Source organism: Gopherus flavomarginatus, chromosome 15, assembly GCF_025201925.1.
Source record: "Gopherus flavomarginatus isolate rGopFla2 chromosome 15, rGopFla2.mat.asm, whole genome shotgun sequence".
Lineage (NCBI taxonomy): Eukaryota > Metazoa > Chordata > Testudines > Testudinidae > Gopherus > Gopherus flavomarginatus.
Window position 1 is genome coordinate 27,220,325 of NC_066631.1, and position 18,052 is coordinate 27,238,376.

Genomic DNA, 18,052 nt, shown 5'->3' on the forward strand with positions numbered 1-18,052 from the left:
TACAGTAATTTGTGTTTTATTAAACAATGAGCTATCCATTATGAATTGTCACAAGTCAAAATAATTAGAAAACAGCACAAAAAAATCAACATTGTTAACCAATCGGACTTTGACAGTGAAATGTAATTCTATTGTTCGACTGGAGATAATACCCGCTAAGATTAACTTGCTTCACAGACTAGAAATTATTTTTAAGTGTCCCTCTTTGGCTGCAATCTACAATTAGTTTTAGACACTGGGAATTTCCATGGGTTTAGTATTAAATCATCTGAATTAGACCCTCATGGCAAAAGACCCAAACACTCATCAACAAAGTATCTTTAACAGCTAATTTCACATTTGCATAGTTGTACACTTAAATACAAATTTACTAGCAATGCATATTATAATAATGGGAACTTAAAAAATAAAGACGTTTCAAACACCTGAATCTGGCTGGTAGTTGGGTATAGCAAACTTGCGGGGGAGAGAATTATTGCCCACTTCCACCAATTATCAACAGATAGCATGCCTGTCTTTAATGCCTTTTCCTTATCCAACATCTATTTCTTAACGATGTGGGAAACTCAAGGCCCTGGAATTAGTGGTATGCTATCAAATACTCCAAAGGTGATATTTAGAAGATTTTTGGTTTTTTTTCAGTCTTCACGAAGATAAGACTCTTCGACTTCCTCTGTGGTTTCTGAGATACTGCATGGCTGTGATGATTCTTCAACTTTTGTGTTAATGAGCTCTTCTGTCTGAGCTTCAGCTAATTTGGTCTCTGCTTTCTGTGACAGCTGTCGTACCTCTTGCACCTGTGTTTTCACTAGCTGAATATGGTTACGAGCTGTCACTGAAGCTTGATCTGCACCTGAAAAAACACAGTAATTTAAGTAAATTCATTCAAAAACAGCCCTTATGATAAAACACCATCAATGAAGGCAGAGATGAAGTAATTAAATATCATGTTTTACTAAACTGTTCATGTTCTAAGCAAATCAGTTTTCAAAACACATAGATTACTCCTCTTTATTGTAGATTAATAACTAGATGTAGTAGATAGTTTTAGACTGTATCATCATATGACGGAAACGGAATTTTTTCCCAGAACATTCCTGCCAACGAAGTTTGGGTTGCCAATTAGTGCAAAATTAGGTTGTGATTTTCTGTGATGTGGCCACATGCTCTGTGAGAAATAAACCAAGACTGAACAATCATCATATGGTGGCAATTTTCAGTCACTAGTGGTCTGTTCTAGATTTGAACCTGCAGTTTATGTGAATGACTATATTACAGTACTTGAACAACCTAGTCTTCTCACTATTTCATTAATACATTTAGTTTCAAGAATATTTCTTAGTCAAATTTATAATGCAGTTTTTCCTTATTTCCTTAAATGAAATAATCAGATGTTTGTTATTACAATTATCTAATTTAAATTTAAAATATTAAATTATGGGCCTGGTTTTCAGAAGTACTAAGCACTTCAACTGAAGATACAGAGGAACTGAGCAGCTGTGTCCTCTGTGGAAGACAGAGGTATTCGGCAGCTCTGAAAATCAGACCTTGTGATTCTCAGTCTGCACACTAACTAAGCATATTTAGATTTAGTGTCAATCTTGCCTGCACCTTTTTAATAATAAATACTGCCTATGCGCCAGGGGAAAGTTTTGCTAAAAATTACAAATTCCAGCTGATACCGAGGAGCATGTTACAGTAATGCCCAAATACCTGATTGATATGCAGCTTCTGCTGCCATCTCTGAAAGATGTAAAGCGGTCATCCAACTGGATTCTAACTTCAGGAATTCTTGCTGCTTTGTAGTCATCTATAATTAAAAACAAAATGCCATGTAACACTGTTTAACACTATCTGAACCCACTTTTTGTAATACACTCTTACAGCCATGTTAAATTAATGAATGGAGAAATATTTCTTAAATAACAAAAAGGAGACTGATTGATGACTGCAGAAGTTAGTTAATTCTTTACCTCAACTCTTGCTCCTATGATCACCTGCCATACTGCATCTTCCTCTTTGGAATTCATTTTCCCAAGATGATTTGTATATTGCCGGTAGAGAGACACCAGTGTGTAAACTGCCTGCAAAACAGTGTAAGTCTAGCACAGCTACTTGATAAAAGAACTCAAAATATGCAAGTGCTCCTTACTTTCAAACTAATTTTGCATCTGCTTATGCACTCACATTATTGTCTTATGTTACACAGTAGACAACAAAGGGAAATGATCTAACACTTTCCTTGTTTTAATCTCCTATAATATTTAGTGAGGAAGTCATTTCTGGATAGTCTCAGAAGTGCTTTTTGAACTTTGCTTTTGCTGGTATTGTATTAGTGTTCATTAATTTATCTGAAACTATGTGGTGAAAATGGAAAGACTTCATTGTAACTGAAGTCTAGAAAAATTAGAAATTGACAGTTTAATATTGTAAAACAAGTTTTTTGATATCCTAGGAACGTAATAGTAACAGCACAGAGAACTCGGATTCTCCTGCTGAAAAAGCAAGTCTATTAGCACTTGAGCTAGAAGAGAACCTCCCTTGAAATATGGACCTGTAATACAAAAACACTTTGATTCGATCTAGCAGAGGGCAGTAGTACATATACACAAAAACTAGCCAGTTCATTACAACATTTTAGAACTGAAATATTGCCAAACTGCTTATTTTTTATTGAAAATCTTGGCAGGAATGACACGTAACAGATAAATTCTCTGTATGCATGTAAGTCTTCAATTTCTGCATTTACTTATCTACAGTGATATATTAAAGGCAATGCTAATCAGTAGTTAATTTAATATGGACAACTATTCTGCTTAATTTGGCACTCCTCAAATTTCACATTTGGCACATTTCAAATAGGCCTTTCTAGAGTTTCAAACTCAGATTGGAAAAATATCTGTTTCTGATGAAACCTATATATTTTTCTTGCCTAGAAAAGAAGTCAGGAAGGTAATGGATGTATTTTTAAAGAATGGTTGATATCTGGCTTTGTTTTTTTCTATCTAGATATTAGCCTACTATTTGCAAAGTTTAGCCTCACTCCTCATGTGAAGGGCCCACATTTCAGGAAGTAGTTTGTGCCCGGGGTTTTCCTGAAGAGAGTTTTGCAAACCTCTAAAAATGGTTCGTGCCTTGGATCACGAACACTCTAAAACAGCAGCAACACCTCCTTTATTGTCCACCAGGGACATGTTCAGTTCACTTATTTTGAAATGTCTGATGCACCAATTCAAGCTGAACTGCTAGCCCAGAAGCTCTACATCTGTTACATTGATTTGTGAAGTCAAAGACCATTTTAGGTATAACAGCTGATTTAATAGGTACAGTTAGAGCTTGTCTTTGGGAGAGTTAAATACTCCAGCTGTTGCAGTATAAACTTTGTACTAACATAGGCAGTCACACATCTTACCTTTGTATACTCCGTTAATGCTTCAATTAACGCATATGTTGTTTGAGAGAGAAGAGTACAAGTACTGTCTGTTACCAGAGAAATTGCCCTTCTAATCAAGGCTTCATGACTGAGAGAAGTGGGCTCGTGTTTCTGAAAGACAAAAGATTTTCACAGTCTTTACACTGGTTTTCAAAGACAGACAACTTTTAGTGATAAAAACGTCTTTTCCGGTAAGCAAAAAAAACCACAGGAGCCATTGCTAAAAATAAATTGCTGGTCTGCCTTAACTCTTAAATAACTAACTTCTAAAAAGTAGAACAAAATTTTACTCCCATAGTTCCATTCTATTCTATTCATATCCTGTAACGGCTTCTCTGAAGGGCCCAAATTTCAGGAAGTAGCTCACCAAAACATCTTTTCCCGCAAGTTTTTTTTTTTTTTTTTTTTTAAGAACCAGTTTTCATATTTTTATTTCCCAATATTTGCCTGAGTTGGGATATTTTAATATATATGCAGAACATATTCTTATCTTGTTTCCTGTCTGATGGTTATCAGTGGGTTGTAAAAGTTCAGGCACATTAGGCAATGTGCAAGAGCTGAAACTCTGTTAATGACATACCAGGAACACAAGTAAATTTCTCCCTATGGATTGTGGGGTTTGCTCTGTTAATAGTGGGATTCCTGACTGATGTGCCATGGCAGCTTGCGGCGTCACAAAGTAACAGCAAGTAATTTTCAATAATTTTATTATAAAATAGTATTTTAGTTATGGGACAACTGAAACTAGGGCAACTCTATTTTACGTTGCCGCTTTAAAAGTGAATGATGGTTTCTTGCTAAGTGGATTTAAGTCATACTCTTTATAGTGGAATCACTTTAAATTTGTGCTAAAGTCAGCTAAGATGCAGAGAATTTCTAGATGTCCAACTATGTCCCAGAAAGCTCAGTGGGAAAACTGCAATATGCATACTAATAACATCATACAATAACTGGGTGGTTGTTTTAATTAATACAAGAAATTGGTCTATTTGCCACAAGCACCGTAGAATATTAAAATCCTTGTAATGTACATTTACCTGTACGATAGGGACTGCACACAGGGCTACTCCAAAACCCACTCCCGCCATTTTGTTCCATTGGCCACTCAGTCCTGAGAAACAGCGTCTCCTAGCATTAGCCAGAACAGGAAAACCTTGCCTGGGAATGAGAAACAAAGATAAGCATGCAGACAGCTGCACACTGGGAAATAAATATTCTGGAGGAGCAGAACACTTTGAGGTCAGAGACTTTTTTTTTTTACGTGCTATGTTTGCCTAGCACAGAGTCCTGCCCATGACTGGGTTTCCTATGCACTACCACAATACAAATAATAAATTCAAATGTTTAAAAGTTAATTACCTAATCACAGTCTCAAGGAAAGATACAAGCTAAACAATTTGGGTATTGTAACTCCAGTAATAAGCTTATTGTCAGCAATTAATATAATTAACATGGATACAAAGCATTCAGATTAAGAATAAAATACACTAACAGGGTCAAGTAAGCAGAACAGTAGGTTTATAATCAGAGATCCTGAAACCAATACTTAGGCATGTTTAACATCATATACAGGTAGTCAGTCCTACTGTAGTCAATGGGGTTATGTCAATGTAAATGCGTGCAGCATCAGAGCATTATTGTTGAAATAAAATGGTATTGTAGTGTATTGAATTGAAAGTGAAAAGCACCTATTCTCTCCCTCACTACATTTAGATAGTTTGCATGTCAGATTTCTGAGAATGCACCATCAGTTCATTTTGTAACTCATTCTCAAATTGTGACCAGTGGAACACTGGTGGTTTGTGGAAGGCTAGTTTATCATTGGCAGCAGCTAAATGGCATTAAAAGACAACTAAAACAAGTTACATTGTCTTAATATCTCTTCTCCTGATAAGCAATTGCTGTAGTTACTACAGCCATGTTATGTGATCACAAATGAAGTGGTCCACGTAGCTGAAAAGAAGAGTGAGAATACCATCTTCATATTAAAATACAAAATATTCAACTAAATGAACAGTGCAGTGAGAACTAAATGTATGAGCTAAGCCACCTCACCTCCCTCACTCAAGTTACCACACAGAAGTCAATGAAACTTTGTATAAAGCAAACAATGTTTGCTCACTTTAATGTCTTCAGCACTTTACAGACTTAAAGGGACCCTGCCAGATAGTTTTAGCATAAATTTTACAAATAATAATAGAAGTGATTTTATTACTTTTATTTATTATCCAAACAAAAACTGTTTTAGATTTAAACATTCTCCAAAACAATTTACACCTCGAACACTGCACTAGTTCATGGAAACCAATACATGAGACCGACTCTCAGCAAAAGAGAGAACAGCCTAATTTCACTATGTAAATTGAGGGAATTATGAAAATGTAAACAAATAGTGAAAACTGAGATTTTAAAATTAATTTCCCCCATATTTTTACTTAGAGGGGACTGCTCATGTGCTTACAGTTAAGTACATGCAGAGGTGTTTAGAGGTTCATGGTATTAAATAAACTAAATAAGGAGCCTAATCTGTTAAAATGTGTTACTTTGACAAGAGTCAAGTTAACAGGCTGGTACAACAGATAATCTTAGAAACAGTTTTCATTTGGTTTAGACCAACTGCCAGACTTGACCAATGCACGAACTGTGAAAATAGGACACGGGGGAGGGGTGTGTGTGTGTAAAATAATTTTATTTTCAAACTGAGGGTGTGTATCACGCAAAAAATGGAGCAGCCCAAAGTTCCTTTGTAGCCACGGTAATGAGCAGCCCAATCACAATGGGGCAGTCCCAAAGGTCAGACCTTTCCAACGACTCTTTAATTCCCGTAGCCCTGGTGCGCCAGGGGCTCAACCCCGCCTTACTGAGGGGAAACTGAGGCACCGAGGGGTGCGGTCTCACGGGTTAGGAGTTCAGGGCTGTGTCGCGGTGGCGGAGGGGACGCTCGGGCTCACGGGGGGGAGCGGGGCAGAGAGGCGGCGGCGGCCCGCCGGGAGGTTACACCGGAGTCTCAGGGGCGGGGTCGAAGGGCGGAGCTCTCACGAGGGGGGGGGGCGGGTGCCAGGCGATACCTGAGCAGGGCGGAGCAGCACCGGAACCACCGGCTACGCACAGCGGCCGCCATCTCCTCGGGACTAGAGCAAGGCGGCGGCGCGCCGGAAGTGACGTAACACCGCCGCCAAAGGCGTGGGGCTCCGCCTCCTGGAGACTCTCCCTACCCGTACCGGCGCAGGCGCAGTGCTCTGGCCAGCCGGGTGGGCGGAGCCGCTGAGTGCGCGGGCCGCGCTGCGAATAGCGGGGGGGGGGGTCCTCCGGATTCCAGCCCCGCCCCTCGGAGGGAGGGGGAGGAGCGGGGACCCGGAGGCGGAGACGAGGCAGGGCGGGGGCGGGGCCTTGGGGAATGGGACGGGGCCGGGGGGCTCGAGCACTGATTGTTCTGCTGAGTCAGGCCCTGTCGAGCCGTTCAGCCCTCGCCTCACAGTCGTTTCACCTAGAGCCGGTGGCGCGAGGTGCGTTCACACGGGCCTTGCCCCAGACCCAGATCTCTCCCCTGTACAGCCCCCCCCCCCCAGCCACTCACAGAGGGAAGGGTGGCTGGTCGTGATTTGTTCTTGTTAAATACACCCTGTTCTCTGACAGGGGCTTACACACTGGTTGTGCCAGGAACCGAAACTCGCCCGTCAGGGCTACCGTTCCCGAGGGCGTCGTCCTCGTCCCGGTGTTTAAAAATCGGTACTCTGGCCGCCCCCAGGTCTCTGGGACCCAGGGCCGGCTCCAGGGGTTTTGCCACCCCAAGCAGCCACACCTCCCCCCGCAAAAAAATTCAGCGGGCAGTCCTTCGCTCCGAGCGGGAGTGAGCGACCCTCCACCGAATTGCTGCCGAATACCTGGAAGTGCCGCCCCGCGCCGGAGTGGCCGCCCCAAGCACCTGCTTGCCAAGCTGGTGCCTGGAGCCGGCCCTGCTGGGACCTCACTCTTCCTGCGTGAGTTTTCAAAGATAAGTGCTCCCAGATTGCTTCAGCTAGTGTCTTGAGTACTTAGCTGTCTTCAGTAGCTCTAACTTATCTTAATCATGGTAAGTATCTGGTCACAATTAACGTTTTTAGTGAAGACTGAAGCAAAAGAGGCATTAAACTCCTCAACCTTCTTGATGTCGTCTGTTGTTTGCTCGTCTTTCCTGCTAAGTAGAGCACCTACACTTTTCCTTGTGCCTAATGTATGTAGAGACCCTCTTCTTCCTGGCATTTATGTCTCTTGCTAGGTGTAACTAATTTGTGCCTTAGCCGTTCTGACTTTGCCAGTACGTGTTTGTGCTGTTGATTTGTACTCAACAATTTGTCCATGTTTTCACCTTTTGTAGGATGCTGTTTTCATTTTTAGGTCATTAAAGAACTGATGGCCTCTAACTAGTCTGCCTAGCTGTCCTTCACATTGGGATAGTTTGCCGTTGTGCCTTTAATATTGTCTCATCAAGAAATTGTCAACGTGTCTGAACTTTTTCCCTTATGGTTTGGTTTGATAACTACTATTTCTCTTGTCTGTTCTGCCCTCTTGGTATTCTGGCAAATAGATCTTTTTTCCCCCCTTTTCTTTGTTTTCAAGCTGGATTGATGCCATACAAATGAGTTAGTAGGCATCAACACAAACAAGAGGCCATCTTTCTTTCAAAAGGGAAATAACTTTGTCTTGCTCTTCTGATTTAAAGTATACTTATATGTAAAGAGAATTTAGAGGTTGAAATGGATAGCACAAATGTGGAATCTTGTCTGTACAAGTAAAAAGTAGTGACAGGAACTGCAGGAGGAGACTGTGCTCCTACATCAGATTTTTTTCTGTGCCCACCAGGTTTGTAGCAGAACTGAGCCCTAAGAAAGTAGATAAACATTCTATTAGCATGGCGAGGATTATATTTAAGCCTGTCTCCTTAGACGTGACCATTCTTTGACTCTGTTTAATGCAGTTCAGTGGACTATGCTTAGCACCTGATGCAAAGCCTCCCAGTGTCTTCAGTGGGCTTTGGCTCAGTCCCTTATTGCTTAATCTTACGTGTGCTCATTCACAGGGTCAGTACACACATGCTGGAGTATAATGATCTTGAACTCACTTCTCTGTGCCACATAAGGGCTTGCAGACTTAGGGCATTAGTGTGAATTTTTCCTGGTAATTTCTTAATGGGGCTCTTTCTAATAACTTCCTTAGTTTCTTTACATTATAGGCACAGCTGTATCCTTTGAGGGTTTTTCCATTTTAAAACTCACTCTACAATGAGCAGCTTTTCTTGTTCCTTTCTGACACTTAATCTATAATTATCCCACACAAATACCTATTGATTTTAATGGGTCTACTTAGCTATTTATAAAGTCAAGTGACTACATTTGTTCTTGGAAGTGAAGCTGCTAGTCTTTAAGTAATGAACAATTTGAATGAGCAGAAATCAAAGATAGGCATGAAACTTTGTAAATTAGCTGGACAAACTTTTAACTTTTGTCTTCAAAAAGTTTTCTATTTATGTTAAAATGTTCTATTTATTTTGTATTCAGTTATTGTCATGTGCATCAACAGGTGACACAGTGATCACTCTTTTAGAAGGAGGTCGTATAAATATATTCTGAGGAGAAAATAATTTTTCCCTCTGTCAAAAATATTCTTAGTTATAGGGCACAACATGCAAGTGTCAGTGTATGACCAAAGATCCACAGACTTCTGATTACATTAAAAAGAGTAGGGACTGTGAAACAGATGTGTGGGTAATTTCTTTAATTCGAATGACATTTTTTACTCACTTTAATTTTTCTAGCATTTTTGTACAGAAGTACATTTTAAGTGGCATAAAACAAGGCTTGAATGAGCTAAAAGCAGATTTCGCTAACATGACTGCCTTGTGACGCAAACCAAGAGAGAATCACTTGCGCACTAGGACCCTGATCCTGCAGACTTATGTACATGCTAAAGTTTATGCACCGTGACTAGTCTCACACTCCCTTTGAAGTCAGTGGGTCTATTCACAGTGTAAAACATCTAAGCGTTTGCAGGCCTGAGACCATGATGTTGAAACAACATCTGTGTTTTGTTGTAACACTGCAATTGGTGTAAACTTCGGTATCCAGAAGAACACCATGTGGTTGCTCACATTTTACTTGTCATACGTATTTTTAACCATTCTGTAGGGTCATTTTCAACCCAGTAGTTTGCAATTATTAAAGTGTTTATGTTAGATGTTGGAAACATGCCATGTAGGTCATGGAAGTTAAAAGAGAGGTTTGGTTTTTCTTTCTAAAAATCACAGAATTATTTGAACAAACTCCCATGGACACTTGTCCTTTTTACACTTCTGTTTTCTTAAATAAAAGCATAAGAAATCAGTTCAGCATGTTTGAGATTTAGAGTTGATTTATACTGACTTCAATGGAGCTATGCTGATTTACCAGTTACCGCTGTTTAGACTTACCACTATTTTAAGATGAATGGTTCTGACCCATAGAAATTACAAATATCAGAGGGGTAGCCATGTTAGTCTGGATCTGTAAAAGCAGCAAAGAATCCTGTGGCACCTTATAGACTAACAGACGTTTTGGAGCATGAGCTTTCGTGGGTGAATACCCACTTTGTTGGATGCAAGCCCACGAAAGCTCATGCTCCAAAACGTCTGTTAGTCTATAAGGTGCCACAGGATTCTTTGCTGCTTTTATAGAAATTACAGAAAATCCTAGCAGGTCATTTTATTCCCTCTCTCCTGGGAACAGGTTAGTTGCACAGGATATTTTGAGTGCTTTCTTGTACAGCATGGTTCCAGTAAAACTCTTGCCTTGCTGGTTTCAACTCTTCCAAATATGCTAATATCACAGTCTGGTGGGAAAGGCTGGGAAACTTAACCCCAAACTGGACACCATCAGATAAAAATGTGGAAACAAAAAGAGAGGACACATGTGAGTTATGCTGATTTGAGGGAAGCACGTCCAGGACTGAATAAGAGGATCAGAAATAAAAAGTTAAGCATCTCTCTGCCTTCATCTCCATAACAAGGCTGATTGAAGCAGACATGTCTGGACTTGATTGCTCAGAAGCCAGCTCACACTCTAATGGTTCTGCACCACTTCTGGGCTTTCTCCCTCCCTTTCATCGCCACCCTCAACAAGCTGCTATTCTCGGGAGTGATGTCAAAGAGGAGCAGATTGATCAGAAGACAAAATTGGCAGCAATCTTTCTGATCCTTCAGGCATGGGGCAGAGTTGATCCCAAAGATTGAGTCTGGAAGAGCCACTGGGGCTCATCAAGGTGTTTTTTAATAATTTTTTTGATTTACATAAGAAAATAAGATTGTATTTAGCCAATAATAAAACAAAGACTTGCAAAGTTTGTGGAGCGAAAAGGAACTGACATACTATTTGTTGAGCAGACGCCAGCTGCAGGGTACTTGGTGGTTACTGCTGCACATTCTGGACTAGTCTGTGGCCAGAGAAGATAGAGGGGGACTGTCACTTAAGCACCAAAAAATAAGTTGTCCAGCCAGCCAGGAGCAGTGCCCCAATCAGCACCGTGTAACTGAACAGCACAAAGGCCAGGAGCTCCTTCAGCACTTTCAGGAAGTGGACAGCGAAGGACTCCTGCATGGTTCGTCCAAGCACCACAAGCCAGATGGGATTTCTGTGGTTGTCTCACACTCTGCTCCCCACTAAAGTCTCCTGATCTGAAAGGAAGAGAAATAAAGGGGAGGATGAGCCATTCTGAGCAGGCAGTTGCAGAGCTGAGGGAGAGCCTGCTAATTGCATGTAGAATAGTCTGGATTCAGAGCTTCTGGTGGTGGTGTATAAACAAAGTCTGCAGACACTATGGTTTGTTAGAAGCTTTTTAATTGCCAAGGGAGAGTGTCAGGCCGGGACAGTGGTTGTGTATTTGGAAAGTCTTTTTCAGAGTTTTCAGGATGTGTAGTGCTGAAAGGGGCTGCAGGAGCTGATCACAAATCAGGTTAAGATTGGGGTGGGTGAGAGAAGGAAAGAACCAAGCAAGGTTAAAAATACGTGTGCGTGGACTAGGGAAGGGGCAGGCAGTTGAGGTCCCAGTCAGTTCCTGGAATTATTCCCTTCCGTCAATTGATATGTGGCTGGCGAGCTTTGTATTTAGAGCATTCGCCAGTGGTGCATTAGTACCAACAAAAAGTTCTAATCAAAGTGGTCAATTTCTCCAGAGAAGCCACTGTTAATATTTAATGTTATAATTGCTTCTAATGGACAGACAGGCACAGAGCAGGCTTTTTGTTTCGGATCAGGGGAAGATTTGGGATTAAAGATAAATTGATTTATCTGAAAGCTTCATAACTCCTGTTAAAATAACCTTTTTTTAAAGGGGAAGGGATAAGATGTTTTAAACGTCTTTCCTTCCCAGTTAAATATATATTTGTGCATTGCCCAGTCAGCTGCCTCCAGTTAGTGAACTTTGTGTCAAATCTCAACATAATTGCAATAGCTGTTTGGTACTTAGGCTTTTAAGATGTAAGGACAGATATGTAAGGAATCCTGTCCCCAGCTCCAGTTGCATGTTCACTGACCCTTGATCAGAAAATTACCAGAGCAAAAATATTTGTACCTTTGTATGCATGACCAAAAGGAAAATGAAACTAGGTTTAGGATAATACTAACCAAAAAGGATTATTTTTCTTCCAAATGGTATACCTCCAGTCGGAGCAAACTGAATTCCATCCTACCACTTAACGAAAGAGTGATTAATTAGAAACATGAAGTGAAATCTAAACAGCAGCTTTAAAAAATATATATTTTGTTTTAATGTTTTTTTTTAAACTCCCCACACTCCACCTATGCTCAGGTGTATTAATGTGTTATGGAAAATACTGCAATCTACAAAAAAATCTGTTAGATGTAGTTTTTCAGAGTATGGAAGTTATTTATTAACCAATGTTTTACATCATTCTCATTATAGAACAAAATCTATGTTGACAAGGAGCTAAATAAACTGCTTACCGTGGGCTAGATGACTGTATTTACTTCTTAAAGTTTCTGGTTTTATCTGCTTTTGTTCTGCAGCTTTCTCTTGAATTTCTGGCTTCTAAAAGGTTGGTGCTGTAGTTTGATCCCCTTCTCGTCTGCTAATCCGAAGAGTCAGAAGTAATGAGGTTCTATTTACAGCCTGCACCAGTACTAATGGACTAGGTGTGGTCAGAGACCAATTATTATATATGACATAGACCCTTTGCTTTCTCTGTGCTGACAGCATAACAGTACAGAACAATCCAACCATTGGCATTGCCATAAATCCTAGGGAGATTTTTGATGTGAACAATATATTGTATATTTTAAAATGGGTTAAACTCCCCATCTCCCTGTTATGTCATCTAACACTGTGTTTTTGTAAATATCCTTTATTTTTTCTACATCAGATCTTAGGCTCATCTCTTTCCTCTTGTTTCACCAGACAGTTTCCTATGTTTCTGGAGACTTTATTGTGCATATTCTGCTTTTTGTATAATTTTCTGCTCTTAACAGCCTTGTTCTCACGGAGGGACCATTAAAGAAGGAGGATGATGATACTGGAGTGGAACTGGGGAATCTCTTAAGATCAACAGGACACGACCAGATGGATGCCTGTAGATCTAGTTAGGCCCTGTTATCGAAAGTGATAGATGAAGGTAGGCTTACCTCTGCACTATCACCAGTCCAGTTCTGTACATACTATATGTCACATATCCACACCACAGAATCTCTGCTTCAGAGAGAGTGACTGCTTGGGTTTTTTTAAATGACAGAAAAGATGTCAAGATGTCAGTCTAGTCTCAGTGAATTGGTTACTAATAATCCTATTTAAAAGGTAAAAGTTGTTTGGTCTGGCTTTTAAACAACTAGACATATATGCAGCACCGAGAAGCAAGAGCATCTACTGCAAATCAAATCTCTTATCTACTGAGACATTATGCTCTAGCAAATGGCCTCTTAATTTAATCAGGATCTTGTTATCAAATTATTACCCGGTGGTCAGAAAGACCTTAGCTAGAAGGGAACATAAACAAGCTCAGGAAGCTTGTTAAGTAGTAATTGCTCCCCAGGAGATTTGGTCAACTCTGGGCTTTTATTTCTTGGAAGAGACCCTGTACCTGATGGGTCTGTGTAACTGTCAATCTAGCTGCTAGTTGTGATGTCCATTCAGAATGCTGTGCTGACACACCCTGCTCTTTCTGGCCAAAGCTGAAGTGTAATTTGCTGTGCAAGTTAAAATTATTTTCTTATGAAATAAGTCCAGTTACTAACAACTTAGTACAGATGAAAAAGGTAAATAATCCAGCACTTCTTGCTTAATTATTTATGCTATTACCTTTTACATTTCACTTAGCTTGGCTAGTAAAACCAGATTAGGCGGTTTTCCTCTTTTCTCTCCTCAGTTTTGTCTCTCAGTCTCAGGCAGTATCAAAATGATGCAGTGTTACAGGAGAAAAATCCATTTATATAATAAAATGATGGAAGTCTACTGAGGGACTGGCAATTTGACTTTTTTTTTAAACACTAAACCTAAACTCACTGTTGTCACTTTATCTTTGCTAGTATATTTGAGTATAAACTATAAATGTGTTTGTATATGGTTAAAAGTGTAAGGCAAAGAACTCTGCAGTGGTGCAATATGTAATTCGTTATGGCTTGATTTTCAAGGGTTCTGAGTATTGATTCCAATAATTTGGGAAATCAGCCCACTATTCTATAATAAGATATAAGGCATCAATGTGACAGCTGCTTTATTGTTGGGGAGCTCACGCATATCTAAGGTAAGAACAATCAAGTGATAAGTTTCCCATTCAGTTTTGTGTACATACTTAAAAAAGTTAAATGTTTCTTTAAATTAAATACTTACCAAAGAAATAAAAATGTTAAATAGAAGTATACCATATTGTTACCTAAACGTAACAGTTAGCAGCCCCCCTAACAATATTACTAGTATGGTAGAAAGCTAGGGGCACTTCTACAGTACAGCCGGGATCGATGCTCTGAGATTGATCCACTGGTGGTCGATTTAGTGGGTCTAGTAAAGATCCACCAAATTGACTGCAGATTGCTCTCCAGTCGACCCTGTACTCTACCCTCGATGAGAAGAGTAAGGTAAGTCAACGGGAGATTTTCTCCCATCTGCCCCCTGTGCTGTAGAGCCCATGGTAACTCGACCTAAGGTACGTCGACTCCAGCTACATTATTGATGTAGCTGGAGTTGCATAAAGTAGGTCAACTTACTGCGGTAGTGTAGACATAGCTTAGATATTAGTTTCACAGATTTTTCTCCCGTTAGCCCCCAGTGGTGTAGACCCCACGGTAACTCAACCTACGGTACGTTGACTCCAGCTACGTTATTCACGTATCTCGACTTACCGCAGTAGTCAAGCTATGTGAATAACGTAGCTGGAGTCAACGTAGCATAGGTCGAGTTACCTTGGGGTCTCCACCCCGGGGGGCTGACGGGAGAAAAATCTCCCATTGACTTACCTGACTATTCTCGTCAGGGGTAGCGTACGGATGGGGTCAGAGCGATCTGCATTCAATTTGGTGGGTCTTTACTAGACCTGCTAAATCGACCGCCGGTGAATTGATCTCAGTGTTGCTCCCAGCTGTAGTGTAAACCTTCCCTTAGTAAAGTCTTCTGTTTCTGCTTGAAGAATACATGCACTAAAGGGAGGATTTGGTTAAATATTAGGGTTTGTTTCACAAATGTTCACTGAACTTCAATTTAAAAATAAGCAAATGTAGCAGAACATAGAATGTTCATCTAAAAGAGGTTCGTGATTAGATCCCAATGCAACAAAAAATTGAGACTACTTAAAGGATTAAAAAGTCTATAACTATGGGGTTGGGGACAGGTTATGTGCCCCACGAAAGAGGGTGAATTCTAAAGCAGGAGACGTTTGTTAAGGCGAGAGTTTCTTGTCTCCTGGTTTTTGTTCATTTTAATAGTTTGGAATTTTCAGAAGAGTTAAGTGAGGTTGATTTTAAACAGTCTTCTGATATTTATTTTACAAGGTTTATTTACCAGCCCGCTCTTTCAAATGGCAAGAGCCTCCCCTCTCTTGAACTGGACCACATCCTGGGTTTGAGCCTGCAAGGTGCCATCTCCAGCAAAGCACGCAGGCATGTACTTAATTTTAGGCACATGCTGTGGTACCACTGAAATCAATGAGACTAAGTAAAGTTCTTTGCAGTGTCAAGCAAATGTGCTCAGTACCTGGTGGGACTGTCTGGTCTAAAGTGCTGCATGTTTGCCCAGGATTCTGGGCCCAAGCTATTACAATTACTCCGTATCTGAATGAATTTCCAGTAAAATGCTCTGCTATTTTTCCAGTTAAAGCAGCAGCAAATCTAGCTGGGTATGATGGTGAGCTTGAAAAAAAACACCTGGATTCTCTTTCTTAAGAGACAAACATTTTAGACTGGTTTGAACGTGACCTCTAGCTGCATTAGTAACACTGGACTACAGCTCATTATGAATTCAGGGACGCTTGGTGAATCACTGAGAATAATTATTCCAGCTCCCCTAAACTCAGGGGGTGTCAAGCACGTTTAGGTTTGAAACAGGGGCTGATGATACTCAGCACTTCTCAACGCAGGATGCCTAGTGCGGCCACTATGGGCTTGTCTTGTGGTCACAGCCTCCTGGGCAGTGAGGTGGGGGGAGCGCAAAGCAGTGGTCCCTCTCACTGGGCCACCAGCAGGGGTTGGACCCGGCTCCTCTGGAGAGACAAATGCTGGAGAAGACAGCTAGTGAGTTCCCCACCTTCCTGCGGCCCGCCTATGGCCCCTCAGGCTAATCCCCTGGCAGGCTGCAAGGCCGTTGGTTTACACTGACCATCTGCAGGCACAGCTTCCAGTGGCCCTAGTCCTCCCTCAGACAATGCAGCCCTTTCACAGAGTTGAGTAGCCAGCTCTGGCAATGATGCAGGAGGCAGAATGGAATCCAGCTCAGACAGTCTCATGGCCCAGCAGCAGATTGCCCTGATGGGCTACGTGTGGGCTGCAGGTTGCCTACCACTGCTGGGGATGGTAGGGTTAGGGTCCAGCTTCAGGGTGGTGGGCAGCAGGCTCTTGCCATGGGGCTCTAACCCCTAGCTGTGGGGCTCACATCCCTATCACTCCTGCTGGCCCATCATGTCCCATCCACCCCCTATTCCAGCACTTGCCCCTACTGACCTCCCCATCTAAGGCTTAATTTGTCCCCAGGATTGCCAGGCCTGAGTAAGTCTGCTGCTGTGAAAAGTGACATCGGTATGTTGGTTAATAACACTTTTCACAGCAGCAGACTTGCTAGCTAGCAAGTCTTTTTAAAAAAGCAAACAAAAAACCTAAGAACCTGCAGCGCACCTTTTTGTGTTTAGGGCCGGTAAAGAATAGCAACAACTATGTTATTTTTATTATTGAGTCTGCAAAAAGATTCAATGCATTACAATGATTTGGATATGTGTATGTGCATGTGCCTGTTTAGGAAAAATAAATCACTTTAATTAAAGAGTTTAGGAAAAATTTGTCAGTGTGGGCACCAGGAGGAGTTGGTGGCTTTGCTTTGAGGCCACCAAAAATTTTATTGTGAGAATCCCTGGCCTAGTCCATTACAAGGGCTCTAAAGGAGCATGAGTTTGTCAGCTTCTCCTTGTTAATCAATCATTGGTGGTTCGGAGGTAACAAATGAAGCTGTAGTGTAAGCACCAGCTGGCCTCTAACCTCTTCTGTTGTTTAAGCAGATATACAGTCCTAGACAGTACAGAATCATTGCATACAACTGTGGTGTATATTTTTCTCCTTTACTGCTCACGGGCTGGAGGCTTCCAGCAGCCCCTTTGTCATTATTTACTGAGGATTTACATACATCGCTCTGGGCATGCAATGGCTCTTCAGGTAATAGTGACCTTTTTGGAACCTTGAACGTAAGGACAAACTAAAGGGAAAAAGAGGCTGTATTTGAGGAATGTAAGTGGCTTCTACCCCTGAAGCTCTCCCTGTGTTTTTATTAGTAGTTTACAAACCCATCTGTTTAATCCTAGCAGGTCATCAGTGACCTAGCCAGAAAAAACAGCTTCAGCTTGTACAGTGCAAGCTACTGCTACAATAGCTAGGGAAAGGGACCTATGCACTGGATGAAAGAAACCAGAGAGTATCATTCCCTGTAAAGCAGTAGCTCTCAAACCTTTTTCTACTGGTGACCCCTTTCCCATAGCTAGCTTCTGAGTGTGTCCCCCCCCTTACAAAACACTTTATATATTTAACACCATTATAAATGCTGGAGGCAAAGCAGGGTTTGGGGTGAAGGTTGACACCTCATGCCCCCTTGTAATAACCTCACAACCTCTTGAGGGGTTCCAACCCCCTGTGATAAAGGTGGATAGACAGCAAATGAGGTTGTAGTGGGAGTAGTCACAACATATCGTGTCTATCTCTCCCCCTCCCATGGAACCAAGCACAGCTGCACTACCTTTATTGCTGGGCCCCCACCCTTGAACAGATACTGAAGAGAGAGGAAAGTTACAAGTATTGACAGCAGCCACAAGGGTGACTTACATCCATGCCTGCTTCCCGAAGCTAGAGGAAAGGGGTGAGAGTAGGAATAATAGCAAGACATTAAGAAAGGGAGAACTAAAGGCAGCAGGAA

General features: G+C 41.2%; 1 protein-coding gene across 1 annotated transcript; it reads right to left on the reverse strand.

Moving 5' to 3' along the window:
* Positions 1–6,616, reverse strand: DIABLO (diablo IAP-binding mitochondrial protein). The gene is made up of 6 exons (XM_050923963.1): positions 6,502–6,616; positions 4,471–4,591; positions 3,413–3,544; positions 1,974–2,084; positions 1,714–1,810; positions 1–853 (listed from the first exon to the last, which is right to left on the reverse strand). Exons 1-6 carry the CDS (start codon positions 6,552–6,554, stop codon positions 639–641), a joined length of 729 nt encoding a protein of 242 aa, XP_050779920.1. The 5' UTR covers positions 6,555–6,616; the 3' UTR covers positions 1–638.
* Between the last annotated feature and the right edge of the window lie 11,436 nt (positions 6,617–18,052).

Coding starts and splice junctions, on each gene's coding strand:
- DIABLO (XM_050923963.1), bottom strand. CDS start 6,554: ATGGCGGCCGCTGTGCGTAGCCGGTGGTTCCGGTGCTGCTCCGCCCTG. Junction 4,592..6,501: donor TGCTGCTCCGCCCTGCTCAG/GTATCGCCTGGC, acceptor TCTCATTCCCAG/GCAAGGTTTTCCTGTTCTGG. Junction 3,545..4,470: donor GTGCAGTCCCTATCGTACAG/GTAAATGTACAT, acceptor TTTGTCTTTCAG/AAACACGAGCCCACTTCTCT.